Source organism: Aythya marila, assembly GCF_965140915.1.
Source record: "Aythya marila genome assembly, contig: HAP1_HAP1_SCAFFOLD_528, whole genome shotgun sequence".
Lineage (NCBI taxonomy): Eukaryota > Metazoa > Chordata > Aves > Anseriformes > Anatidae > Aythya > Aythya marila.
Window position 1 is genome coordinate 1 of NW_028137030.1, and position 25575 is coordinate 25575.

The window sequence follows — 25575 nt, forward strand, 5'->3', positions numbered from 1 at the left end:
GGGGCTGGGCAGAGAACAGACCAACCCCCACCTCTCCACAGCCTCCTTGAAGGTACCCCTAGAGCGATAAGGTCGCCCCTGAGCCTCCTGTATCCAGGCTGCACAACCCCAGCTCCCCCAGCTGCTCCTCGTAAGATTTGTTCTCCAGACCCCTCACCGTGGGTCCCTTCCAACTCGGGATATTCCTGGATTCTGTGAAAGAAAGTCAAGCAACCGGCAAACCGTGCTGTGTGCCCTGCCTGGGGACTGCCCACCACTGTGAATAAAATCCCAGCTTCGCTGAGAGCCTCGCCTCAGCCCATTACTGGCTACGGAAGGGCTCTCTCGCAGGGAAAGCACGTGCAGAAACGCTTTATTTTCCTGAAAAAAAAGGGAAGCTGAGGGGCGAGGGGGTGCGCAGGGGGCCCTCACCCTGCGGCACTCCGTCCCTGTGTGCTTCCAGTGCCGTCCCCGGCAGGACGCCAGGGTGGGGGCACCGCAGGGGTCACCAGCCGGGGGGGCTTTCCCCCTCGGCCACCCCGGGACCCCCTCCCGCATCACAGCTCGGGGGCGTCGGGCTGGCCCTGGGGGGGCGGCAGCCAGAGCTCGGCGTCGTGGGGGACGACGGGGAAGAGGCCGACGACGGGGAAGAGGCCGACGACGGCGAAGAGGCCGACGACGGGGAAGAGGCCGACGACGGGGAAGAGGCCGACGACGGCGAGCAGCACCAGCAGCATGAGGCCGCAGCAGGCGGAGAAGATGCTGCGGGTGCCGGGCCCGTGGTCGGCGCCGTGCAGAAGCAGCAGCCCCAGGCAGGCCAGCAGGTTGAGCGGGACACGGCACCAGTTCGGCACCCCCGGCCGGTCCTTCTCCGGGATCGCCTTTGTGAGAAACAAAGCCATGTTTTTGTGCAGTAGAGAATTCCTCATGTGTGCCCCAGGGGGGTCGTGGAGTCATAACATGGAGAAGCGGAGAAGCGCGAAGCAGATAAGCGGAGAGTGGGAGGCCTCGCTGTTCCAAAATAAGGTGGAAGCTTGAGACAAACAGGACGAGCAGCATGGGAACAGTGAAACAAAGATCCCAAGTTCTCACAACGTGAGAAAGGAGAAATTCAAGGGTTGAAACCGAGAGAAATGGTACATGTATGGTCCAGAGGAGCGTCGAGCAGCTCGTGAACCTGCAGTACTCAGCCACGAGGAAACAGGGGAGGTGATCGGCTGTCGGGGAATAGGGAATGAAAGGTTAGGCTTTGTTAACTAAAAGGCACTCCTAATTGGCAGGACAGCCACCGCTGCAAGCGCAAATAAAACAGCTGCACAGAAGAGCCTGTCTGAAGAAAACGATTTGAGATTTTGCTCACACCTTGCGCCGCAGGAAGCCCATGGCCGGGAAGTAGAGCCCACAGGAGAGCTCGAGGAGCAGGAAGGCCACGAAGGACTCGGCCGGGCTCTCCTGGCTGGGGGTGGTGGAGAAGGCGAGCATGAAGGGGGAGAAGAAGCCCACCTGGTGTAACTGCCCCGTCCTGGTGTAACTGCCCCGACCTGGTGTATCTGCCCCGTCCTGGTGTAACTGCCCCGACCTGGTGTAACTGCCCCCACTCCTGGTGTAACTGCCCCGTCCTGGTGTAACTGCCCCGACCTGGTGTAACTGCTCCAATCTGGTGTAACTGCCCCGACTTGGTGTATCTGCCCGACCTGGTGTAACTGCCCCCACTCCTGGTGTAACTGCCCCTCCCACCTGGTGTATCTGCCCCGTCCTGGTGTAACTGCCCCTCCCACCTGGTGTAACTGCCCCGTCCTGGTGTATCTGCCCCAACCTGGTATAACTGCCCCTCCCACCTGGTGTAACTGCCCCGTCCTGGTGTATCTGCCCCAACCTGGTATAACTGCCCCTCCCACCTGGTGTAACTGCCCCGACCTGGTGTATCTGCCCCGTCCTGGTGTAACTGCCCTGACCTGGTGTAACTGCCCCTCCCACCTGGTGTAACTGCCCCGTCCTGGTGTATCTGCCCCGACCTGGTGTAACTGCCCCGACCTGGTGTAACTGCTCCAATCTGGTGTAACTGCCCCGACTTGGTGTATCTGCCCGACCTGGTGTAACTGCCCCCACTCCTGGTGTAACTGCCCCTCCCACCTGGTGTATCTGCCCCGACCTGGTGTAACTGCCCCGACCTGGTGTAACTGCCCCCACTCCTGGTATAACTGCCCCTCCCACCTGGTGTAACTGCCCCAACCTGGTGTAACTGCCCCGTCCTGGTGTAACTGCCCCCACTCCTGGTGTAACTGCCCCCCACCTGGTGTAACTGCCCCGTCCTGGTGTATCTGCCCCCACTCCTGGTGTAACTGCCCTGACCTGGTGTAACTGCCCCCCCCACCCCGTTCTTTTGCAAATGCCCCGCCCGGGGGCAAACACCTTGCGCAGTTGTCCCAGCCCCCACACAATTGCCCCATGCCCTGTGCAATCGCCCCCAGCTCTCCTCACCCCCCAACCCCGTGCAAACGCCCCCCGCTCTTGCACACCCCCACCCCCTCGGCCTGCCCGTGCCTCAGTTTCCCCCGCACTCACCGGGGTCCCAGTGGGGGTCCCCGCGCCCCCCTCACTTGATGCTGAGCCATGGGCGGCAGGGTGGGGGGGGACACCCGAGGGGGCAGCGGGGGCAGGCTGCGGGGAGGGGGAAGCAGGGAGGGGGGTGCCGGGGGGGGGGTGTAATACAGCACAGGGGGGGTGTAATACACAATAAATGTTTGTTCATTGTCTTTTGTAGTAAGACCCACTCGGGGCTGGTCGGAATAAATTCTTACAAGTGGGACATGGGCTGCAAGGTTGTAACCGACAATTGGACCCCCGTTACGGGTGGCGAGGGCATGGTATAGGATATACGGGAACCTTCCACGGAAATGAAGAAATTCGCAAGGTTCTGTCTATAAATATAACAAACTCGGACGATACTAGCTGGGTACTAGGAAACGTGTCAGATTTTACGAACACGGAACAGATAGGGGAGGACTCATCCTAATAAAAAGGAGGATGCTGCTAGGCCCCAGGACCAAATGAGGCATTGTCAGAAAGTGTCCAGGGAATCCAGCCTGCGGAAAATACTCCATAAAATACTGCAGTGCCAACCCTCGGCAGCCCTACGAGCTCCGGTAAGGCCGAGACTGACAACATAGCTGAGAATAACATGTGGGGGGGTCATGAATGCCAGCTACCAATTATGAAACAAAGCAAACCCAAATGGAACCAAACACTGTTGATTATGCTTTAGTATAAGGCCTTCATACTACGATGCCATCGCCCCCCCCCCCAAAAGGCAAAAAGCTGCAGCCCCCCAGGAGGGGAGGCTCCTCTGAGCCATGGGGGGGACACCAAGCAGCCCCCCCCCCCCCCCGCAGGTGCTTGAGGGAAGCCTGGGGTCCCCCCCACAAACTGAGGGTGAAAGGGGGGCAGGGGATCCCCCAGGAAAGGAAGGGTCGGGTTGTGGGATGGGGGACAAAGGGGAGCAGCACTGGAGGAGGGCCAGGGGACGCCCCCCGCTGGAAGGAAGCCGGGGGGGCTGGGGTCGGCCTCCTCCTAAGGCCCCGAGGGAAGGGCGAAGGCTCAGGGTGGAAGCGAGATTTCTGCTCAGGAGAGGGCACAGGCCCTGGGGCAGGGTGCCCGGGGAGGGGGCAGCATCACCGTCCCTGGGGGGGGCAGGGATGGGATTGATGGCTTGTATCAGGACCAGCGTGACCAGCAGGGCTAGGGAGGTGATCGTCCCCCTGTACTCAGCTCTGGTGAGGCCGCACCTCGAGTACTGCGTTCAGTTTTGGGCCCCTCGCTACAAGAAGGACATCGAGGTGCTCGAGCGGGTGCAGAGAAGGGCGACGAAGCTGGTGAGGGGCCTGGAGAACAAGTCCTACGAGGAGCGGCTGAGGGAGCTGGGCTTGTTCAGCCTGGAGAAGAGGAGGCTCAGGGGCGACCTTATCGCTCTCTATGGGTACCTCAAGGGAGGCTGTAGCGAGGTGGGGGTTGGCCTGTTCTCCCACGTGCCTGGTGACAGGACGAGGGGGAATGGGCTAAAGCTGTGCCAGGGGAGGTGTAGGTTGGATGTTAGGAAGAACTTCTTCACTGAAAGGGTTGTGAGGCACTGGAACAGGCTGCCCAGGGAAGTGGTGGAGTCACCGTCCCTGGAAGTCTTCAAAAGACATTTAGATGTAGAGCTCAGGGATATGGTTTAGCGGGGACTGCTAGCGTTAGGTCAGAGGTTGGACTCGATGATCTTGAGGTCTCTTCCAACCTAGAAATTCTGTGATTCTGTGAGGATGGAGTGGCTTCGGTTGGGTTAGGCTCCAGGAGCCCCTTGGTCCTTTCCCAGCTCGTGGTACAAGCGCACACCAGCCATTGTGAAGGGGAAGACACTTTATTTATTATTTATCAAACGAGGGGGAATTATTTAAAATCCAACTACTTCAAAGAACAGGAAGCAGGGGGGACGCCGGCTCTCACTGCAGGCACACGGGCAGGCCGTAGGCGACGGGGGCAGCCCCGGTGAGGTATCTGAGGCGGGGGGCTTGGCGGGCCTGGGCCACGTACTGCAGGAGGGGGGCACCGGAGCCCGCCCGCAGCCAGCCCTGCAGCAGCGCCTCGGTGTAGCGGTCGAGGTCACACTGAGTCACGTCCCACAGGGTGCCCAGGACGAAGGGGCTGGGAAAAAAAAAAAAGGGGGTTAGAGGGGTTAGGGCCAGGAGGGCTGGGCGAAGGAGCGGGGTGAGAGGAGGACAAGGAGAACACTCACTGCTTACCAGCACAGGGAAAAGGCAGGGGAGGGGGGCAATAAAAAGCAGGGAGGTGGGGATGGGGTAAAAAGAAGGCAAGAAGGGGATGGGGCGAAGACCCCGTCTGCCCCCCAGAAGCCACCCCCTCTCTCCCCGCCTCACCAGCCGGCCAGGAGGTAGTCGAGGACGATGCCGGAGCCCTCGAGGCCGCCGCGCACGGCCAGCGCGGCGCTGCTGCAGCCGAAGAGCAGGGCCACGGCGTTGCAGTCCAGCTGGGCGATGTCTGTCCCGTCCAGCAGGCGGGCGCCCGCCCCGTGCCCCACGTAGCTGCCAGGAACAGGAGCAGGGTGAGCAGGGTGAGCGCGATAGCGCAGCCCCGCACGGCCACGGGCACTCACATGTAGAGGTCGTGCTCCAGCAGCGCTGCCTGCATCTGCTCCTGGCTGGGGATGGCTCCTGTGACCCCGCTCCAGCCCTGCTGGCTGCGGGAAAGGAGGGGAGAAGTCATAGAAGGGGGGGGAGGGAGCACGGACCCCCCTCCTCCCCGCTCTGTGCGCCCCCGCTCCTCCTCACCTCTCGAACCAGCTGCGGAAGCGCTCCTTGGTGCTCGGGAGGTTGTTCTGGGGGTTGAGGACGTAGAAGGTCCTGGTGGGGTTGACGCCGCGGTGCAGCACAGAGCCTGCCTGCTGAGGGGGGAGGAGGAAGGGAAAAAAGAAATAAGAAATCACGAGTCAGCCCCAGCCCAGCACCAGCCTCGGGGGGTCCCAAGCCCCGCGGCAGAGCCAGGGTGCCCCCCTTCCACTCACCCTCGGTGCCAGGTTGTGACTCAGGAGGAAGCGCAGGGACGGGAGGCGGGTGACAGGCACGGCGCGCAGGCACGCCATGCTCTCCCAGGGCAGCTTCTGGAGGTGCTGTGCAGGGAAGAGGAGGAGGAAGAAAGGAAGGGGAGGAAGGCGTGAGCGATAGAGCGCCTGTCCGAGCTGAGGGAGAAGCAGCAGGGGCAGGCTCTCACTTTATCCAGCACGAGGACGAGGGAGCCGCCAGGTGCCCGGACGCGGCTCCTCTGCTTCTCCAGGGCCTTTTGCAGGAGGAGCTCCGCTTTGTTGCAGGACTGCGAAGGGCACATCCCTGCGGCCAGGGCTCGCACATCGGCCGGGGTGAGGAAGGGAGCAGCGCTGAGCAGGACCTGCGGCAAGGGGTAGGTGTGAGCCAAGGCAGAGCTCCCCCTGTGCCCTGCCCCAGCCCGGGGAGCTCAGCACCTTGAGCAGCGCCGAGTTCCAGCCCCGCCAGCCGCAGGGACGGAGCTGGGCGAGGAGGCGGATGGCTTCCTCGGCCAGCGCGGGATCCTGGCTGGTGGGGAGCAGCATTCCCTTCCAGCAGCCCAGCACCTCCGTCTCCAGGGTGTCAATGAGGCTCTGCGAGAGAGGACAGAGTCACGGGGGGGTCCGAGCATTCCCCCCAGGCGTGGGGAGCACGGGGTGCCTCTCGCCTACCTTCATCCTGCGGTCCAGCTCGGAGCGGCACAGCCACCAGTCACGGTTGTCGGTGTAGTTGATGGTTTCTTTCTGCTCCTTCTGGATGGTGTCGAAGTCACTCAGCACTGAGCTCAGCGGGGCCTAGGGGAGGAAGGGAGCCGTGAACCCAGCCCCAGGCTCATCCCAGCTGCTCCACTCTTCTAGCCCTTCCCTCACCTTGGTGAGCGCGGTCGGGATGTGGATGGTGATGGGAGTGCTGCCCCTCTCCAACCGTGTCAGCAGCAGTATGTCGTCCTTGGAGAAGGGCTGGATGCTCACGAGGGTCAGCACACAGACGGTCACTCCTGAAAAAGTCACCCCCGACCTTCAGGAGAGGCCAAGGCATCAGGCAGCACCCTCCGGGGCTCCACTTGGATCAGCCCTCACCTGCAGGGATCTGCTGCAGCTGCTCTCTGAATCTGTTGAGCTCCTGGGGCCCCAGACACATGGGGCTGAAGCTGAAGAGGTACTGGAGCTCAGTGAGGTGATGGATGCGCGAGGGAGCATCCTGCAGGGAGGGCCCTTGGAGCTGCTCAGCCGCAGCTGCTGCTGAATTGTTCAGATTGCTGCAGAGGGAGAGGTGGTCGGGGGGGGGGGGGGGGGAACGTTGCTCCAAACCAAGCCCTCCAGGGCTCTAGGTTTGGCTGAGCCCCTTCCCCTTCTCAGCAAAGCTCCAGCGACAGCGGCAGGGGGGCACAAAACTTACTGAAGCTTCTCGTGGATGATGCTGAGCAGCTGAGGGCGCATGGTGATGATGGAGACCGACTCGGACAGCAGATAGGCGGTGGAGACGGGGTCCTGGTCGCCCGTGGCCAGAGCCAGGAGCCGGCAGATCTGGCTGTAGAGCCTGGCAGGCAGGCAGTGGCCGTTGCAGTTGAAGGCAGCTTTCAGGTACGCGCGGACAGCGTCCAGCCAGGAATCATCTGGAAGGGGCAAAGCAACACCACCAGGATCAGGCAGCGAGCCCGCGGCCACCTTGGCTCTCCCCTCCACTTGGAGGGTTTTTGCCCTTTTAAGACACGCTTCGGCGGAGGTGGCCCCAGCGTTGCCATTTGCCTCTTCCCACCCCGCGGTTCCCCACTCCCGCTCACCTTCCATAACACGCAGGGCATCGAGGCACAGGGGGTTCTCGCTGCCCGGCATCTCCCCCGCCGGGACGTGCTCGGTGTCCTCGCCCCCCTGGTCACGGGCCCTGGTGGGGGGACAGGCTCTGGGGCACAGGGTGCGAGGCGCCACCGCCTCGGAGTCGCTGAGCACGGGGGCTTGAGTGGCATCCTCCCCAGCTGGGAGCTTGGCTCTCGGGGTCTTCGTCGTTTCTTCATTGTCCTTGAGAATTTAAAGAATCTACTGAGAAGATAAGGTTTCACACCTCACGGCATTGTAACATGGGGACAAATGGGGAAGGGGGGTTGGGTGAACATCCTGGTTAAAACAAAGGATCTATAAATATATCTAGAGGATCTATAAATTCTATCTAGGAATCTAGATCTATCTAGGGATCTAGGATCTATAAATCCTATCTATAAATATAACAAACTCGGACGATACTAGCTGGGTACTAGGAAACGTGTCAGATTTTACGAACACGGAACAGACAGGGGAGGACTCGTCCTAATAAAGAAGGAAAAACCCGAGACTTGCCTTCCAAGGTAGTCGGGCCCTCATAAAGAGTGAATAGGGGAAGGTTTGGTTGTCCAGACTGTAAAGATACCTGGGACTGCCCAACCTACTACAGTGTTTTCTAATAAGTTGACAGAGTTCTCCTTTCCCACACTGCTTCCAAGCATTGTGAAAAAAGAAGGGGGTTGTACCCGAGGAGATAACTGAAGGGTGCTGGCTACGTGGAAGTGTTAAGCCCCCATATTCAAATTCTTCCAAGTGCAGTTGGGGTCAGGAAATCGGGATAACTTTGACCCAACTACGGGAAAAGGTAGATGTATCGGCACAGTTCCAAGAGATAAAAATGACCTGTGCCATGCCACAAAAAAAAAAAAAAAACCAAAAAAAACCGTACCGAACACACAAGTGGTTAATTCCTGCAAATAACACTAGGTGGGGATGTTCACCGTTAGGAGTCACTCCTTGCCTATCTTTAAAATTGTTTCACGCATCTCATGATTTTTGTGTACAGGTGGTCATTACACCAAGGATCCCACACCACTCTGAAGAGGATATATAAACCCATCACACAGCGGCTGAATGCCACCTGGTAAAGATCATACTGGGGGGGTGAGAGATAAAATGACTAAATTGGATTATAACAGGGCGGAGAGAGGGAAGGAGAGTTTTGGCCCCCCAGCAGGGGATCCCGGCCCTCGTGCAGCACCGGCCGCCCCCCCCGCAGCTCACCGACAGTTCCGCCTGCAGTGTCTCTGTGCCCTCCGTGGTGGCCGTACGCGCCACAAAATCAGTGCCCTGGAGGTGCTCCATGTCAGCCCTGCGGGGTGGGGGGGGTGGGGGGGTGAGGGGGTGCTGGTGCTCACAGCCCCACACCCCCCCAGTCTCCAAAGAGGCCTACAGAGCGCCCCCCACCCCTCACTCCCACCCCCAGGCCCTGCAGGACCCCCCTGAGCCCCCCCTGCCCCTCAGGCCCCCCCAGACTCCCTACAGCCCCCCCCGCCCCTCAGCCCCCCCCGAGTCCCACAGCTGCCCCCCGGCCCCCCTCCGAGTCCCTGCAGGGACCCCCCCGGCTCCCCCCGCCCTCCCCTGAGACCCCCAGCCCCCCCCGAGTCCCACAGCTGCCCCCCAGCCCCCCTCCGAGTCCCTGCAGCCCCCCCCGGGTCCCCTCCGAGTCCCTGCAGAAACCCCCCCGGCCCCCCCCGCCTTCCCCTCAGTCCCACAGCCCCCCCCCGGGCACCCCGCCCCCCCCCCCGGGTCCCTGCAGCCCCCCCCGGGTCCCTGCAGAGACCCCCCCGGCCCCCCCCGCCTACCCCTGAGTCCCACAGCCCCCTGGATCCCCAGCCCCCCCCGAGTCCCTGCAGATACCTGCAGGGCCCCCCCAAGTCCCCTCTGAGTCCCTGCAGGGCCCCCCCGAGTCCCTGCAGCCCCCCCCCGGCCCCCCCACGGGCCCCAAAGCCACACCCCGGCCCCCCTCCGAGTCCCTGCCGGGACCCCCCCAAGTCCCCTCCGAGTCCCTGCAGCCCCCCCGAGTCCCTCGGCCCCCCTCTGGTCCCTCAGCCACCCCCCGGCCCCTCTCCGAGTCCCTGCAGGGACCCCCGAGTCCCCTCCAAGTCCCTGCAGCCCCCCCGAGTCCCACAGCTGCCCCCCCCACGGGCCCCAAAGCCACACCCCGGCCCCCCTCCGAGTCCCTGCAGGGACCCCCCCGAGTCCCCTCCGAGTCCCTGCAGCCCCCCCAAGTCCCTCAGCCCCCCCCCCCGAGTCCCTACACGAACCCCCCGCCCCCCCCCGAGTCCCTGTAGGGTCCCCCCGAGTCCCCTCCTAGTCCCTGCAGCCGCCCCCGAGTCCGTCCGAGTCCCTGCGGCCCCCCCCGGGTCCCACAGCTGCCCCCCCCAGGGCCCCAAAGCCACACCCCGGCCCCCCTCCGAGTCCCTACAGGAACCCCCCGGCCCCCCGAGTCCCTGCAGGGCCCCCCCGGATCCCTGCAGCCCCCCTCCATTTCCTTGGGTCCCCCCAGGTCCCTCAGCCCCCCGAGTCCCTTCGGCCCCCCCCCGAGTCCCTGCAGGGACCCCCCCGAGTCCCCTCCGAGTCCCTGCAGCCCCTCCGGGCCCCCCTCCGCGTCCCTGTAGGGTCCCCCCGAGTCCCCTCCTAGTCCCTGCGGCCCCCCCCGGCCCCCCTCCGAGTCCCTGCAGGGACCCCCCCGGCCCCCCCCGCCTACCCCTGAGTCCCACAGCCCCCCGGACCCCCAGCACACCCCGAGTCCCTGCAGGGTCCCCCCGAGTCCCTCCGAGTCCCTGCAGCCGCCCCCCGGGTCCCTGCAGCCCCCCCCGGCGCCCCCCCGAGTCCCTGCAGGGCCGCCCCGCCCCCGCAACCCCCCTCCAAGTCCTTGGGACCCCCAGGTCCCTCAGCCCCCCCCGGGCCCCCCCCAGTCCCTGAAGCCCCCGCCGGCTCCCTGCAGCCCCCCCCCGGCCCCCCTCCGAGTCCCTGCAGGGACCCCCCCGAGTCCCCTCCGAGTCCCTGCAGCCCCCCCAAGTCCCTGCAGGGCCCCCCCTAGTCCCCTCCAAGTCCCTGCAGCCCCCCCGAGTCCCACAGCTGCCCCCCCCAGGGCCCCAAAGCCACACCCCGGCCCCCCTCCGAGTCCCTACAGGAACCCCCCGGCCCCCCGAGTCCCTGCAGGGCCCCCCCGGATCCCTGCAGCCCCCCTCCATTTCCTTGGGTCCCCCCAGGTCCCTCAGCCCCCCGGCCCCCCGAGTCCCTTCGGCCCCCCCCCGGCCCCCCCCCGGATCCCTGCAGCCCCCCTCATTTCCTTGGGTCCCCCCGGGTCCCTCAGCCCCCCGAGTCCCTGCAGCCCCCCCCCGAGTCCCTGCAGGGCCCCCCCGAGTCCCCGCGGCTCCCTCCGAGTCCCTGCAGGGACCCCCGAGTCCCTGCGGCCCCCCCCTTATTTGGCCCCCCCCACGTACCCTTGTATCGCTTCTCGCCGGCAGACCCGCGGCGCCCGCCGCGCCCCGTCCAAATAAGCCGCGCCGCGGGCAGGTGAGGGCGGGGCGCCCCGCGCGGGGCACGCCGGGACTTGTAGTCCCAGAACGGCCCCGCGTCACGTCCCCCCTAGCAGCTGTTGGGGCGCCGCGTTTTGGGTTGGGATGGGCAGGGTGCTGAGAACACGCGGCTGTTGTCGTTGCAGGCAGCCTGGGGGTGCAGCAGGAGCTGGGGGGGGGCCAAGCAGACCCCAAGTGGCCAAAGGGGTATTCCTTGGGAAAAAATCCAAGGGATTTTTTTTTGTTGTCAAGGACAAGGTCCGCGTGCCTGCTAATCACAACAGCTGGGGTTGTTTTCGTGCAGTTGTTTGAGTGCTTTTGACTGATAATCTTGGGTGAGACACTGTCTGCCCCTGTGAAGTTCGCTCGTTCCAACCTAGAAAATCGATTCTGTGATTCTGTGATTCTTCTGTGAAAAGCGAGGCTATTCGGGCAATAAAATGCAGCATGATCTGACCATCCTGGCGTCTGTCGTGCTTTTGGCCGTGCTTCCTGCAACGACCTGGGGTCGTGCTGAGCAATTATAGGGGGGCTGGGCAGAGAACAGACCAACCCCCACCTCTCCACAGCCTCCTTGAAGGTACCCCTAGAGCGATAAGGTCGCCCCTGAGCCTCCTGTATCCAGGCTGCACAACCCCAGCTCCCCCAGCTGCTCCTCGTAAGATTTGTTCTCCAGACCCCTCACCGTGGGTCCCTTCCAACTCGGGATATTCCTGGATTCTGTGAAAGAAAGTCAAGCAACCGGCAAACCGTGCTGTGTGCCCTGCCTGGGGACTGCCCACCACTGTGAATAAAATCCCAGCTTCGCTGAGAGCCTCGCCTCAGCCCATTACTGGCTACGGAAGGGCTCTCTCGCAGGGAAAGCACGTGCAGAAACGCTTTATTTTCCTGAAAAAAAAGGGAAGCTGAGGGGCGAGGGGGTGCGCAGGGGGCCCTCACCCTGCGGCACTCCGTCCCTGTGTGCTTCCAGTGCCGTCCCCGGCAGGACGCCAGGGTGGGGGCACCGCAGGGGTCACCAGCCGGGGGGGCTTTCCCCCTCGGCCACCCCGGGACCCCCTCCCGCATCACAGCTCGGGGGCGTCGGGCTGGCCCTGGGGGGGCGGCAGCCAGAGCTCGGCGTCGTGGGGGACGACGGGGAAGAGGCCGACGACGGGGAAGAGGCCGACGACGGGGAAGAGGCCGACGACGGGGAAGAGGCCGACGACGGCGAAGAGGCCGACGACGGGGAAGAGGCCGACGACGGGGAAGAGGCCGCCGACGGCGAGCAGCACCAGCAGCATGAGGCCGCAGCAGGCGGAGAAGATGCTGCGGGTGCCGGGCCCGTGGTCGGCGCCGTGCAGAAGCAGCAGCCCCAGGCAGGCCAGCAGGTTGAGCGGGACACGGCACCAGTTCGGCACCCCCGGCCGGTCCTTCTCCGGGATCGCCTTTGTGAGAAACAAAGCCATGTTTTTGTGCAGTAGAGAATTCCTCATGTGTGCCCCAGGGGGGTCGTGGAGTCATAACATGGAGAAGCGGAGAAGCGCGAAGCAGATAAGCGGAGAGTGGGAGGCCTCGCTGTTCCAAAATAAGGTGGAAGCTTGAGACAAACAGGACGAGCAGCATGGGAACAGTGAAACAAAGATCCCAAGTTCTCACAACGTGAGAAAGGAGAAATTCAAGGGTTGAAACCGAGAGAAATGGTACATGTATGGTCCAGAGGAGCGTCGAGCAGCTCGTGAACCTGCAGTACTCAGCCAGGAGGAAACAGGGGAGGTGATCGGCTGTCGGGGAATAGGGAATGAAAGGTTAGGCTTTGTTAACTAAAAGGCACTCCTAATTGGCAGGACAGCCACCGCTGCAAGCGCAAATAAAACAGCTGCACAGAAGAGCCTGTCTGAAGAAAACGATTTGAGATTTTGCTCACACCTTGCGCCGCAGGAAGCCCATGGCCGGGAAGTAGAGCCCACAGGAGAGCTCGAGGAGCAGGAAGGCCACGAAGGACTCGGCCGGGCTCTCCTGGCTGGGGGTGGTGGAGAAGGCGAGCATGAAGGGGGAGAAGAAGCCCACCTGGTGTAACTGCCCCGTCCTGGTGTAACTGCCCCGACCTGGTGTATCTGCCCCGTCCTGGTGTAACTGCCCCGACCTGGTGTAACTGCCCCCACTCCTGGTGTAACTGCCCCGTCCTGGTGTAACTGCCCCGACCTGGTGTAACTGCTCCAATCTGGTGTAACTGCCCCGACTTGGTGTATCTGCCCGACCTGGTGTAACTGCCCCCACTCCTGGTGTAACTGCCCCTCCCACCTGGTGTATCTGCCCCGTCCTGGTGTAACTGCCCCTCCCACCTGGTGTAACTGCCCCGTCCTGGTGTATCTGCCCCAACCTGGTATAACTGCCCCTCCCACCTGGTGTAACTGCCCCGTCCTGGTGTATCTGCCCCAACCTGGTATAACTGCCCCTCCCACCTGGTGTAACTGCCCCGACCTGGTGTATCTGCCCCGTCCTGGTGTAACTGCCCTGACCTGGTGTAACTGCCCCTCCCACCTGGTGTAACTGCCCCGTCCTGGTGTATCTGCCCCGACCTGGTGTAACTGCCCCGACCTGGTGTAACTGCCCCCCGTCCTGGTATAACTGCCCCTCCCACCTGGTGTAACTGCCCCGTCCTGGTGTATCTGCCCCCACTCCTGGTGTAACTGCCCTGACCTGGTGTAACTGCTCCCCCCCACCCCCTTCTTTTGCAAATGCCCCGCCCGGGGGCAAACACCTTGCGCAGTTGTCCCAGCCCCCACACAATTGCCCCATGCCCTGTGCAATCGCCCCCAGCTCTCCTCACCCCCCAACCCCGTGCAAACGCCCCCCGCTCTTGCACACCCCCACCCCCTCGCCCTGCCCGTGCCTCAGTTTCCCCCGCACTCACCGGGGTCCCGGGGGGGGTCCCCGCGCCCCCCTCACTTGATGCTGAGCCATGGGCGGCAGGGCCGGGGGGGACACCCGAGGGGGCAGCGGGGGCAGGCTGCGGGGAGGGGGCAGCAGGGACTGACAAGTGGATCCCCGTTACGGGTGGCGAGGGCATGGTATAGGATATACGGGAACCTTCCACGGAAATGAAGAAATTCGCAAGGTTCTGTCTATAAATATAACAAACTCGGACGATACTAGCTGGGTACTAGGAAACGTGTCAGATTTTACGAACACGGAACAGATAGGGGAGGACTCATCCTAATAAAAAGGAGGATGCTGCTAGGCCCCAGGACCAAATGAGGCATTGTCAGAAAGTGTCCAGGGAATCCAGCCTGCGGAAAATACTCCATAAAATACTGCAGTGCCAACCCTCGGCAGCCCTACGAGCTCCGGTAAGGCCGAGACTGACAACATAGCTGAGAATAACATGTGGGGGGGTCATGAATGCCAGCTACCAATTACGAAACAAAGCAAACCCAAATGGAACCAAACACTGTTGATTATGCTTTAGTATAAGGCCTTCATACTACGATGCCATCGCCCCCCCCCCCAAAAGGCAAAAAGCTGCAGCCCCCCAGGAGGGGAGGCTCCTCTGAGCCATGGGGGGGACACCAAGCAGCCCCCCCCCGCAGGTGTTTGAGGGAAGCCTGGGGTCCCCCCCACAAACTGAGGGTGAAAGGGGGGCAGGGGACCCCCCAGGAAAGGAAGGGTCGGGTTGTGGGATGGGGGACAAAGGGGAGCAGCACTGGAGGAGGGCCAGGGGACGCCCCCCGCTGGAAGGAAGCCGGGGGGGCTGGGGTCGGCCTCCTCCTAAGGCCCCGAGGGAAGGGCGAAGGCTCAGGGTGGAAGCGAGATTTCTGCTCAGGAGAGGGCACAGGCCCTGGGGCAGGGTGCCCGGGGAGGGGGCAGCATCACCGTCCCTGGGGGGGGCAGGGATGGGATTGATGGCTTGTATCAGGACCAGCGTGACCAGCAGGGCTAGGGAGGTGATCGTCCCCCTGTACTCAGCTCTGGTGAGGCCGCACCTCGAGTACTGCGTTCAGTTTTGGGCCCCTCGCTACAAGAAGGACATCGAGGTGCTCGAGCGGGTGCAGAGAAGGGCGACGAAGCTGGTGAGGGGCCTGGAGAACAAGTCCTACGAGGAGCGGCTGAGGGAGCTGGGCTTGTTCAGCCTGGAGAAGAGGAGGCTCAGGGGCGACCTTATCGCTCTCTATGGGTACCTCAAGGGAGGCTGTAGCGAGGTGGGGGTTGGCCTGTTCTCCCACGTGCCTGGTGACAGGACGAGGGGGAATGGGCTTAAGTTGAGCCAGGGGAGTTTTAGGCTAGATGTTAGGAAGAACTTCTTCACTGAAAGGGTTGTGAGGCACTGGAACAGGCTGCCCAGGGAAGTGGTGGAGTCACCGTCCCTGGAAGTCTTCAAAAGACGTTTAGATGTAGAGCTTAGGGATATGGTTTAGTGGGGACTGCTAGCGTTAGGTCAGAGGTTGGACTCGATGATCTTGAGGTCTCTTCCAACCTAGAAATTCTGTGATTCTGTGAGGATGGAGTGGCTTCGGTTGGGTTAGGCTCCAGGAGCCCCTTGGTCCTTTCCCAGCTCGTGGTACAAGCGCACACCAGCCATTGTGAAGGGGAAGACACTTTATTTATTATTTATCAAACCAGGGGGAATTATTTAAAATCCAACTACTTCAAAGAACAGGAAGCAGGGGGGACGCCGGCTCTCACTGCAGGCACACGGGCAGGCCGTAGGCGACGGGGGCAGCCCCGGTGAGGTATCTGAGGCGGGGGGCTTGGCGGGCCTGGGCCACGTACTGCAGGAGGGGGGCACCGGAGCCCGCCCGCAGCCAGCCCTGCAGCAGCGCCTTGGTGTAGCGGTCGAGGTCACACTGAGTCACGTCCCACAGGGTGCCCAGGACGAAGGGGCTGGGAAAAAAGAAAAAGGGGGTTAGAGGGGTTAGGGCCAGGAGGGCTGGGCGAAGGAGGGGGTGAGAGGAGGACAAGGAGAACACTCACTGCTTACCAGCACAGGGAAAAGGCAGGGGAGGGGGGCAATAAAAAGCAGGGAGGTGGGGATGGGGTAAAAAGAAGGCAAGAAGGGGATGGGGCGAAGACCCCGTCTGCCCCCCAGAAGCCACCCCCTCTCTCCCCGCCTCACCAGCCGGCCAGGAGGTAGTCGAGGACGATGCCGGAGCCCTCGAGGCCGCCGCGCACGGCCAGCGCGGCGCTGCTGCAGCCGAAGAGCAGGGCCACGGCGTTGCAGTCCAGCTGGGCGATGTCTGTCCCGTCCAGCAGGCGGGCGCCCGCCCCGTGCCCCACGTAGCTGCCAGGAACAGGAGCAGGGTGAGCAGGGTGAGCGCGATAGCGCAGCCCCGCACGGCCACGGGCACTCACATGTAGAGGTCGTGCTCCAGCAGCGCTGCCTGCATCTGCTCCTGGCTGGGGATGGCTCCTGTGACCCCGCTCCAGCCCTGCTGGCTGCGGGAAAGGAGGGGAGAAGTCATAGAAGGGGGGGGAGGGAGCACGGACCCCCCTCCTCCCCGCTCTGTGCGCCCCCGCTCCTCCTCACCTCTCGAACCAGCTGCGGAAGCACTCCTCGGTGCTCGGGAGGTTGTTCTGGGGGTTGAGGACGTAGAAGGTCCTGGTGGGGTTGACGCCGCGGTGCAGCACAGAGCCTGCCTGCTGAGGGGGGAGGAGGAAGGGAAAAAAGAAATAAGAAATCACGAGTCAGCCCCAGCCCAGCACCAGCCTCGGGGGGTCCCAAGCCCCGCGGCAGAGCCAGGGTGCCCCCCTTCCACTCACCCTCGGTGCCAGGTTGTAACTCAGGAGGAAGCGCAGGGACGGGAGGCGGGTGACAGGCACGGCGCGCAGGCACGCCATGCTCTCCCAGGGCAGCTTCTGGAGGTGCTGTGCAGGGAAGAGGAGGAGGAAGAAAGGAAGGGGAGGAAGGCGTGAGCGATAGAGCGCCTGTCCGAGCTGAGGGAGAAGCAGCAGGGGCAGGCTCTCACTTTATCCAGCACGAGGACGAGGGAGCCGCCAGGTGCCCGGACGCGGCTCCTCTGCTTCTCCAGGGCCTTTTGCAGGAGGAGCTCCGCTTTGTTGCAGGACTGCGAAGGGCACATCCCTGCGGCCAGGGCTCGCACGTCGGCCGGGGTGAGGAGGGGAGCAGCGTTGAGCAGGACCTGCGGCAAGGGGTAGGTGTGAGCCAAGGCAGAGCTCCCCCTGTGCCCTGCCCCAGCCCGGGGAGCTCAGCACCTCGAGCAGCGCCGAGTTCCAGCCCCGCCAGCCGCAGGGATGGAGCTGGGCGAGGAGGCGGATGGCTTCCTCGGCCAGCGCGGGATCCTGGCTGGTGGGGAGCAGCATTCCCTTCCAGCAGCCCAGCACCTCCGTCTCCAGGGTGTCGATGAGGCTCTGCGAGAGAGGACAGAGTCACGGGGGGGTCCGAGCATTCCCCCCAGGCGTGGGGAGCACGGGGTGCCTCTCGCCTACCTTCATCCTGCGGTCCAGCTCGGAGCGGCACAGCCACCAGTCACGGTTGTCGGTGCAGTTGATGGTTTCTTTCTGCTCCTTCTGGATGGTGTCGAAGTCACTCAGCACTGAGCTCAGCGGGGCCTGGGGGAGGAAGGGAGCCGTGAACCCAGCCCCAGGCTCGTCCCGGCTGCTCCACTCTTCTAGCCCTTCCCTCACCTTGGTGAGCGCGGTCGGGATGTGGATGGTGATGGGAATGCTGCCCCTCTCCAACCGTGTCAGCAGCAGTATGTCGTCCTTGGAGAAGGGCTGGATGCTCATGAGGGTCAGCACACAGACGGTCACTCCTGAAAAAGTCACCCCCGACCTTCAGGAGAGGCCAAGGCATCAGGCAGCACCCTCCGGGGCTCCACTTGGATCAGCTCTCACCTGCAGGGATCTGCTGCAGCTGCTCTGTGAATCTCTTGAGCTCCTGGGACCCCAGACACGTGGGGCTGAAGCTGAAGAGGTTCTGGAGCTCAGTGAGGTGATGGATGCGCGAGGGAGCATCCTGCAGGGAGGGCCCTTGGAGCTGCTCAGCCGCAGCTGTTGCCGAATTGTTCAGATTGCTGCAGAGGGAGAGGTGGTCAGGGGTGGGGGGGGGGGAACGTTGCTCCAAACCAAGCCCTCCAGGGCTCTAGGTTTGGCTGAGCCCCTTCCCCTTCTCAGCAAAGCTCCAGCGACAGCGGCAGGGGGGCACAAAACTTACTGAAGCTTCTTGTGGATGATGCTGAGCAGCTGATGGCGCGTGGTGATGGAGACCGACTCGCACAGCAGATAGGCGGTGGAGACGGGGTCCTGGTCGCCTGTGAGCAGAGCCAGGAGCTGGCAGATCTGGCTGTAGAGCCCGGCAGGCAGGCAGTGGCCGTTGCAGTTGAAGGCAGCTTTCAGGTACGCGCGGACAGCGTCCAGCCAGGAATCATCCGGAAGGGGCAAAGCAACACCACCAGGATCAGGCAGCGAGCCCGTGGCCACCTTGGCTCTCCCTCTGCTGCTCTCCCCTCCACTTGGAGGGTTTTTGCCCTTTTAAGACACGCTTCGGCGGAGGTGGCCCCAGCGTTGCCATTTGCCTCTTCCCACCCCGCGGTTCCCCACTCCCGCTCACCTTCCATAACACGCAGGGCATCGAGGCACAGGGGGTTCTCGCTGCCCGGCATCTCCCCCGCCGGGACGTGCTCGGTGTCCTCGCCCCCCTGGTCACGGGCCCTGGTGGGGGGACAGGCTCTGGGGCACAGGGTGCGAGGCGCCACCGCCTCGGAGTCGCTGAGCACGGGGGCTTGAGTGGCATCCTCCCCAGCTGGGAGCTTGGCTCTCGGGGTCTTCGTCGTTTCTTCATTGTCCTTGAGAATTTAAAGAATCTACTGAGAAGATAAGGTTTCACACCTCACGGCATTGTAACATGGGGACAAATGGGGAAGGGGGGTTGGGTGAACATCCTGGTTAAAACAAAGGATCTATAAATATATCTAGAGGATCTATAAATTCTATCTAGGAATCTAGATCTATCTAGGGATATCTATAAATCCTATCTATAAATATAACAAACTTGGACGATACTAGCTGGGTACTAGGAAACGTGTCAGATTTTACGAACACGGAACAGATAGGGGAGGACTCGTCCTAATAAAGAAGGAAAAACCCGAGACTTGCCTTCCAAGGTAGTCGGGCCCTAATAAAGAGTGAATAGGGGAAGGTTTGGTTGTCCAGACTGTAAAGATACCTGGGACTGCCCAACCTACTACAGTGTTTTCTAATAAGTTGACAGAGTTCTCCTTTCCCACACTGCTTCCAAGCATTGTGAAAAAAGAAGGGGGTTGTACCCGAGGAGATAACTGAAGGGTGCTGGCTACGTGGAAGTGTTAAGCCCCCATATTCAAATTCTTCCAAGTGCAGTTGGGGTCAGGAAATCGGGATAACTTTGACCCAACTACGGGAAAAGGTAGATGTATCGGCACAGTTCCAAGAGATAAAAATGACCTGTGCCATGCCACAAAAAAAAAAAAACAAAAAAAACGTACCGAACACACAAGTGGTTAATTCCTGCAAATAACACTAGGTGGGGATGTTCACCGTTAGGAGTCACTCCTTGCCTATCTTTAAAATTGTTTCACGCATCTCATGATTTTTGTGTACAGGTGGTCATTACACCAAGGATCCCACACCACTCTGAAGAGGATATATAAACCCATCACACAGCGGCTGAATGCCACCTGGTAAAGATCATACTGGGGGGGTGAGAGATAAAATGACTAAATTGGATTATAACAGGGCGGAGAGAGGGAAGGAGAGTTTTGGCCCCCCAGCAGGGGATCCCGGCCCTCGTGCAGCACCGGCCGCCCCCCCCGCAGCTCACCGACAGTTCCGCCTGCAGTGTCTCTGTGCCCTCCGTGGTGGCCGTACGCGCCACAAAATCAGTGCCCTGGAGGTGCTCCATGTCAGCCCTGCGGGGTGGGGGGGGTGGGGGGGTGAGGGGGTGCTGGTGCTCACAGCCCCACACCCCCCCAGTCTCCAAAGAGGCCTACAGAGCGCCCCCCACCCCTCACTCCCACCCCCAGGCCCTGCAGGACCCCCCTGAGCCCCCCCTGCCCCTCAGGCCCCCCCAGACTCCCTACAGCCCCCCCCGCCCCTCAGCCCCCCCCGAGTCCCACAGCTGCCCCCCGGCCCCCCTCCGAGTCCCTGCAGGGACCCCCCCGGCTCCCCCCGCCCTCCCCTGAGACCCCCAGCCCCCCCCGAGTCCCACAGCTGCCCCCCAGCCCCCCTCCGAGTCCCTGCAGCCCCCCCCGGGTCCCCTCCGAGTCCCTGCAGAAACCCCCCCGGCCCCCCCCGCCTTCCCCTCAGTCCCACAGCCCCCCCCCGGGCACCCCGCCCCCCCCCCCGGGTCCCTGCAGCCCCCCCCGGGTCCCTGCAGAGACCCCCCCGGCCCCCCCCGCCTACCCCTGAGTCCCACAGCCCCCTGGATCCCCAGCCCCCCCCGAGTCCCTGCAGATACCTGCAGGGCCCCCCCAAGTCCCCTCTGAGTCCCTGCAGGGCCCCCCCGAGTCCCTGCAGCCCCCCCCCGGCCCCCCCACGGGCCCCAAAGCCACACCCCGGCCCCCCTCCGAGTCCCTGCCGGGACCCCCCCAAGTCCCCTCCGAGTCCCTGCAGCCCCCCCCGAGTCCCTCGGCCCCCCTCTGGTCCCTCAGCCACCCCCCGGCCCCTCTCCGAGTCCCTGCAGGGACCCCCGAGTCCCCTCCAAGTCCCTGCAGCCCCCCCGAGTCCCACAGCTGCCCCCCCCACGGGCCCCAAAGCCACACCCCGGCCCCCCTCCGAGTCCCTGCAGGGACCCCCCCGAGTCCCCTCCGAGTCCCTGCAGCCCCCCCAAGTCCCTCAGCCCCCCCCCCCGAGTCCCTACACGAACCCCCCGCCCCCCCCCCGAGTCCCTGTAGGGTCCCCCCGAGTCCCCTCCTAGTCCCTGCAGCCGCCCCCGAGTCCGTCCGAGTCCCTGCGGCCCCCCCCGGGTCCCACAGCTGCCCCCCCCAGGGCCCCAAAGCCACACCCCGGCCCCCCTCCGAGTCCCTACAGGAACCCCCCGGCCCCCCGAGTCCCTGCAGGGCCCCCCCGGATCCCTGCAGCCCCCCTCCATTTCCTTGGGTCCCCCCAGGTCCCTCAGCCCCCCGAGTCCCTTCGGCCCCCCCCCGAGTCCCTGCAGGGACCCCCCCGAGTCCCCTCCGAGTCCCTGCAGCCCCTCCGGGCCCCCCTCCGCGTCCCTGTAGGGTCCCCCCGAGTCCCCTCCTAGTCCCTGCGGCCCCCCCCGGCCCCCCTCCGAGTCCCTGCAGGGACCCCCCCGGCCCCCCCCGCCTACCCCTGAGTCCCACAGCCCCCCGGACCCCCAGCACACCCCGAGTCCCTGCAGGGTCCCCCCGAGTCCCTCCGAGTCCCTGCAGCCGCCCCCCGGGTCCCTGCAGCCCCCCCCGGCGCCCCCCCGAGTCCCTGCAGGGCCGCCCCGCCCCCGCAACCCCCCTCCAAGTCCTTGGGACCCCCAGGTCCCTCAGCCCCCCCCGGGCCCCCCCCAGTCCCTGAAGCCCCCGCCGGCTCCCTGCAGCCCCCCCCCGGCCCCCCTCCGAGTCCCTGCAGGGACCCCCCCGAGTCCCCTCCGAGTCCCTGCAGCCCCCCCAAGTCCCTGCAGGGCCCCCCCTAGTCCCCTCCAAGTCCCTGCAGCCCCCCCGAGTCCCACAGCTGCCCCCCCCAGGGCCCCAAAGCCACACCCCGGCCCCCCTCCGAGTCCCTACAGGAACCCCCCGGCCCCCCGAGTCCCTGCAGGGCCCCCCCGGATCCCTGCAGCCCCCCTCCATTTCCTTGGGTCCCCCCAGGTCCCTCAGCCCCCCGGCCCCCCGAGTCCCTTCGGCCCCCCCCCGGCCCCCCCCCGGATCCCTGCAGCCCCCCTCATTTCCTTGGGTCCCCCCGGGTCCCTCAGCCCCCCGAGTCCCTGCAGCCCCCCCCCGAGTCCCTGCAGGGCCCCCCCGAGTCCCCGCGGCTCCCTCCGAGTCCCTGCAGGGACCCCCGAGTCCCTGCGGCCCCCCCCTTATTTGGCCCCCCCCACGTACCCTTGTATCGCTTCTCGCCGGCAGACCCGCGGCGCCCGCCGCGCCCCGTCCAAATAAGCCGCGCCGCGGGCAGGTGAGGGCGGGGCGCCCCGCGCGGGGCACGCCGGGACTTGTAGTCCCAGAACGGCCCCGCGTCACGTCCCCCCTAGCAGCTGTTGGGGCGCCGCGTTTTGGGTTGGGATGGGCAGGGTGCTGAGAACACGCGGCTGTTGTCGTTGCAGGCAGCCTGGGGGTGCAGCAGGAGCTGGGGGGGGGCCAAGCAGACCCCAAGTGGCCAAAGGGGTATTCCTTGGGAAAAAATCCAAGGGATTTTTTTTTGTTGTCAAGGACAAGGTCCGCGTGCCTGCTAATCACAACAGCTGGGGTTGTTTTCGTGCAGTTGTTTGAGTGCTTTTGACTGATAATCTTGGGTGAGACACTGTCTGCCCCTGTGAAGTTCGCTCGTTCCAACCTAGAAAATCGATTCTGTGATTCTGTGATTCTTCTGTGAAAAGCGAGGCTATTCGGGCAATAAAATGCAGCATGATCTGACCATCCTGGCGTCTGTCGTGCTTTTGGCCGTGCTTCCTGCAACGACCTGGGGTCGTGCTGAGCAATTATAGGGGGGCTGGGCAGAGAACAGACCAACCCCCACCTCTCCACAGCCTCCTTGAAGGTACCCCTAGAGCGATAAGGTCGCCCCTGAGCCTCCTGTATCCAGGCTGCACAACCCCAGCTCCCCCAGCTGCTCCTCGTAAGATTTGTTCTCCAGACCCCTCACCGTGGGTCCCTTCCAACTCGGGATATTCCTGGATTCTGTGAAAGAAAGTCAAGCAACCGGCAAACCGTGCTGTGTGCCCTGCCTGGGGACTGCCCACCACTGTGAATAAAATCCCAGCTTCGCTGAGAGCCTCGCCTCAGCCCATTACTGGCTACGGAAGGGCTCTCTCGCAGGGAAAGCACGTGCAGAAACGCTTTATTTTCCTGAAAAAAAAGGGAAGCTGAGGGGCGAGGGGGTGCGCAGGGGGCCCTCACCCTGCGGCACTCCGTCCCTGTGTGCTTCCAGTGCCGTCCCCGGCAGGACGCCAGGGTGGGGGCACCGCAGGGGTCACCAGCCGGGGGGGCTTTCCCCCTCGGCCACCCCGGGACCCCCTCCCGCATCACAGCTCGGGGGCGTCGGGCTGGCCCTGGGGGGGCGGCAGCCAGAGCTCGGCGTCGTGGGGGACGACGGGGAAGAGGCCGACGACGGGGAAGAGGCCGACGACGGCGAAGAGGCCGACGACGGGGAAGAGGCCGACGACGGGGAAGAGGCCGACGACGGCGAGCAGCACCAGCAGCATGAGGCCGCAGCAGGCGGAGAAGATGCTGCGGGTGCCGGGCCCGTGGTCGGCGCCGTGCAGAAGCAGCAGCCCCAGGCAGGCCAGCAGGTTGAGCGGGACACGGCACCAGTTCGGCACCCCCGGCCGGTCCTTCTCCGGGATCGCCTTTGTGAGAAACAAAGCCATGTTTTTGTGCAGTAGAGAATTCCTCATGTGTGCCCCAGGGGGGTCGTGGAGTCATAACATGGAGAAGCGGAGAAGCGCGAAGCAGATAAGCGGAGAGTGGGAGGCCTCGCTGTTCCAAAATAAGGTGGAAGCTTGAGACAAACAGGACGAGCAGCATGGGAACAGTGAAACAAAGATCCCAAGTTCTCACAACGTGAGAAAGGAGAAATTCAAGGGTTGAAACCGAGAGAAATGGTACATGTATGGTCCAGAGGAGCGTCGAGCAGCTCGTGAACCTGCAGTACTCAGCCACGAGGAAACAGGGGAGGTGATCGGCTGTCGGGGAATAGGGAATGAAAGGTTAGGCTTTGTTAACTAAAAGGCACTCCTAATTGGCAGGACAGCCACCGCTGCAAGCGCAAATAAAACAGCTGCACAGAAGAGCCTGTCTGAAGAAAACGATTTGAGATTTTGCTCACACCTTGCGCCGCAGGAAGCCCATGGCCGGGAAGTAGAGCCCACAGGAGAGCTCGAGGAGCAGGAAGGCCACGAAGGACTCGGCCGGGCTCTCCTGGCTGGGGGTGGTGGAGAAGGCGAGCATGAAGGGGGAGAAGAAGCCCACCTGGTGTAACTGCCCCGTCCTGGTGTAACTGCCCCGACCTGGTGTATCTGCCCCGTCCTGGTGTAACTGCCCCGACCTGGTGTAACTGCCCCCACTCCTGGTGTAACTGCCCCGTCCTGGTGTAACTGCCCCGACCTGGTGTAACTGCTCCAATCTGGTGTAACTGCCCCGACTTGGTGTATCTGCCCGACCTGGTGTAACTGCCCCCACTCCTGGTGTAACTGCCCCTCCCACCTGGTGTATCTGCCCCGTCCTGGTGTAACTGCCCCTCCCACCTGGTGTAACTGCCCCGTCCTGGTGTATCTGCCCCAACCTGGTATAACTGCCCCTCCCACCTGGTGTAACTGCCCCGTCCTGGTGTATCTGCCCCAACCTGGTATAACTGCCCCTCCCACCTGGTGTAACTGCCCCGACCTGGTGTATCTGCCCCGTCCTGGTGTAACTGCCCTGACCTGGTGTAACTGCCCCTCCCACCTGGTGTAACTGCCCCGTCCTGGTGTATCTGCCCCGACCTGGTGTAACTGCCCCGACCTGGTGTAACTGCTCCAATCTGGTGTAACTGCCCCGACTTGGTGTATCTGCCCGACCTGGTGTAACTGCCCCCACTCCTGGTGTAACTGCCCCTCCCACCTGGTGTATCTGCCCCGACCTGGTGTAACTGCCCCGACCTGGTGTAACTGCCCCCACTCCTGGTATAACTGCCCCTCCCACCTGGTGTAACTGCCCCAACCTGGTGTAACTGCCCCGTCCTGGTGTAACTGCCCCCACTCCTGGTGTAACTGCCCCCCACCTGGTGTAACTGCCCCGTCCTGGTGTATCTGCCCCCACTCCTGGTGTAACTGCCCTGACCTGGTGTAACTGCCCCCCCCACCCCGTTCTTTTGCAAATGCCCCGCCCGGGGGCAAACACCTTGCGCAGTTGTCCCAGCCCCCACACAATTGCCCCATGCCCTGTGCAATCGCCCCCAGCTCTCCTCACCCCCCAACCCCGTGCAAACGCCCCCCGCTCTTGCACACCCCCACCCCCTCGGCCTGCCCGTGCCTCAGTTTCCCCCGCACTCACCGGGGTCCCAGTGGGGGTCCCCGCGCCCCCCTCACTTGATGCTGAGCCATGGGCGGCAGGGTGGGGGGGGACACCCGAGGGGGCAGCGGGGGCAGGCTGCGGGGAGGGGGAAGCAGGGAGGGGGGTGCCGGGGGGGGGGTGTAATACAGCACAGGGGGGGTGTAATACACAATAAATGTTTGTTCATTGTCTTTTGTAGTAAGACCCACTCGGGGCTGGTCGGAATAAATTCTTACAAGTGGGACATGGGCTGCAAGGTTGTAACCGACAATTGGACCCCCGTTACGGGTGGCGAGGGCATGGTATAGGATATACGGGAACCTTCCACGGAAATGAAGAAATTCGCAAGGTTCTGTCTATAAATATAACAAACTCGGACGATACTAGCTGGGTACTAGGAAACGTGTCAGATTTTACGAACACGGAACAGATAGGGGAGGACTCATCCTAATAAAAAGGAGGATGCTGCTAGGCCCCAGGACCAAATGAGGCATTGTCAGAAAGT

General features: G+C 63.4%; 4 protein-coding genes across 4 annotated transcripts; all 4 read right to left on the reverse strand.

Annotated features, from left to right (window-relative positions):
* Window positions 1–4396: 4396 nt before the first annotated feature.
* LOC309891219 (separin-like) lies at window positions 4397–5384 on the reverse strand. Its single transcript, XM_082785594.1, has 4 exons — window positions 5307–5384; window positions 5132–5215; window positions 4896–5060; window positions 4397–4662 (listed from the first exon to the last, which is right to left on the reverse strand). Exons 2-4 carry the CDS (start codon window positions 5164–5166, stop codon window positions 4461–4463), a joined length of 402 nt encoding a protein of 133 aa, XP_082641720.1. The 5' UTR covers window positions 5167–5215; window positions 5307–5384; the 3' UTR covers window positions 4397–4460.
* A 782-nt stretch (window positions 5385–6166) lies between these two features.
* Window positions 6167–10878, reverse strand: LOC309891223 (separin-like; the record flags this gene model as incomplete). The annotated part of the gene is made up of 7 exons (XM_082785598.1): window positions 10825–10878; window positions 8597–8684; window positions 7339–7573; window positions 6954–7131; window positions 6635–6813; window positions 6425–6552; window positions 6167–6349 (listed from the first exon to the last, which is right to left on the reverse strand). Exons 2-7 carry the CDS (start codon window positions 8675–8677, stop codon window positions 6167–6169), a joined length of 984 nt encoding a protein of 327 aa, XP_082641724.1. The 5' UTR covers window positions 8678–8684; window positions 10825–10878.
* Window positions 10879–15392: 4514 nt separating this feature from the next.
* On the reverse strand, window positions 15393–21977 carry LOC309891218 (separin-like). The gene is made up of 14 exons (XM_082785593.1): window positions 21924–21977; window positions 19694–19781; window positions 18446–18680; window positions 18050–18224; window positions 17731–17909; window positions 17521–17648; window positions 17323–17445; window positions 17089–17244; window positions 16842–17015; window positions 16636–16740; window positions 16403–16515; window positions 16228–16311; window positions 15992–16156; window positions 15393–15759 (listed from the first exon to the last, which is right to left on the reverse strand). Exons 2-14 carry the CDS (start codon window positions 19772–19774, stop codon window positions 15558–15560), a joined length of 1920 nt encoding a protein of 639 aa, XP_082641719.1. The 5' UTR covers window positions 19775–19781; window positions 21924–21977; the 3' UTR covers window positions 15393–15557.
* A 1085-nt stretch (window positions 21978–23062) lies between these two features.
* LOC309891220 (molybdate-anion transporter-like) lies at window positions 23063–23995 on the reverse strand (the record flags this gene model as incomplete). The annotated part of the gene is made up of 2 exons (XM_082785595.1): window positions 23868–23995; window positions 23063–23386 (listed from the first exon to the last, which is right to left on the reverse strand). Exons 1-2 carry the CDS (start codon window positions 23985–23987, stop codon window positions 23063–23065), a joined length of 444 nt encoding a protein of 147 aa, XP_082641721.1. The 5' UTR covers window positions 23988–23995.
* Between the last annotated feature and the right edge of the window lie 1580 nt (window positions 23996–25575).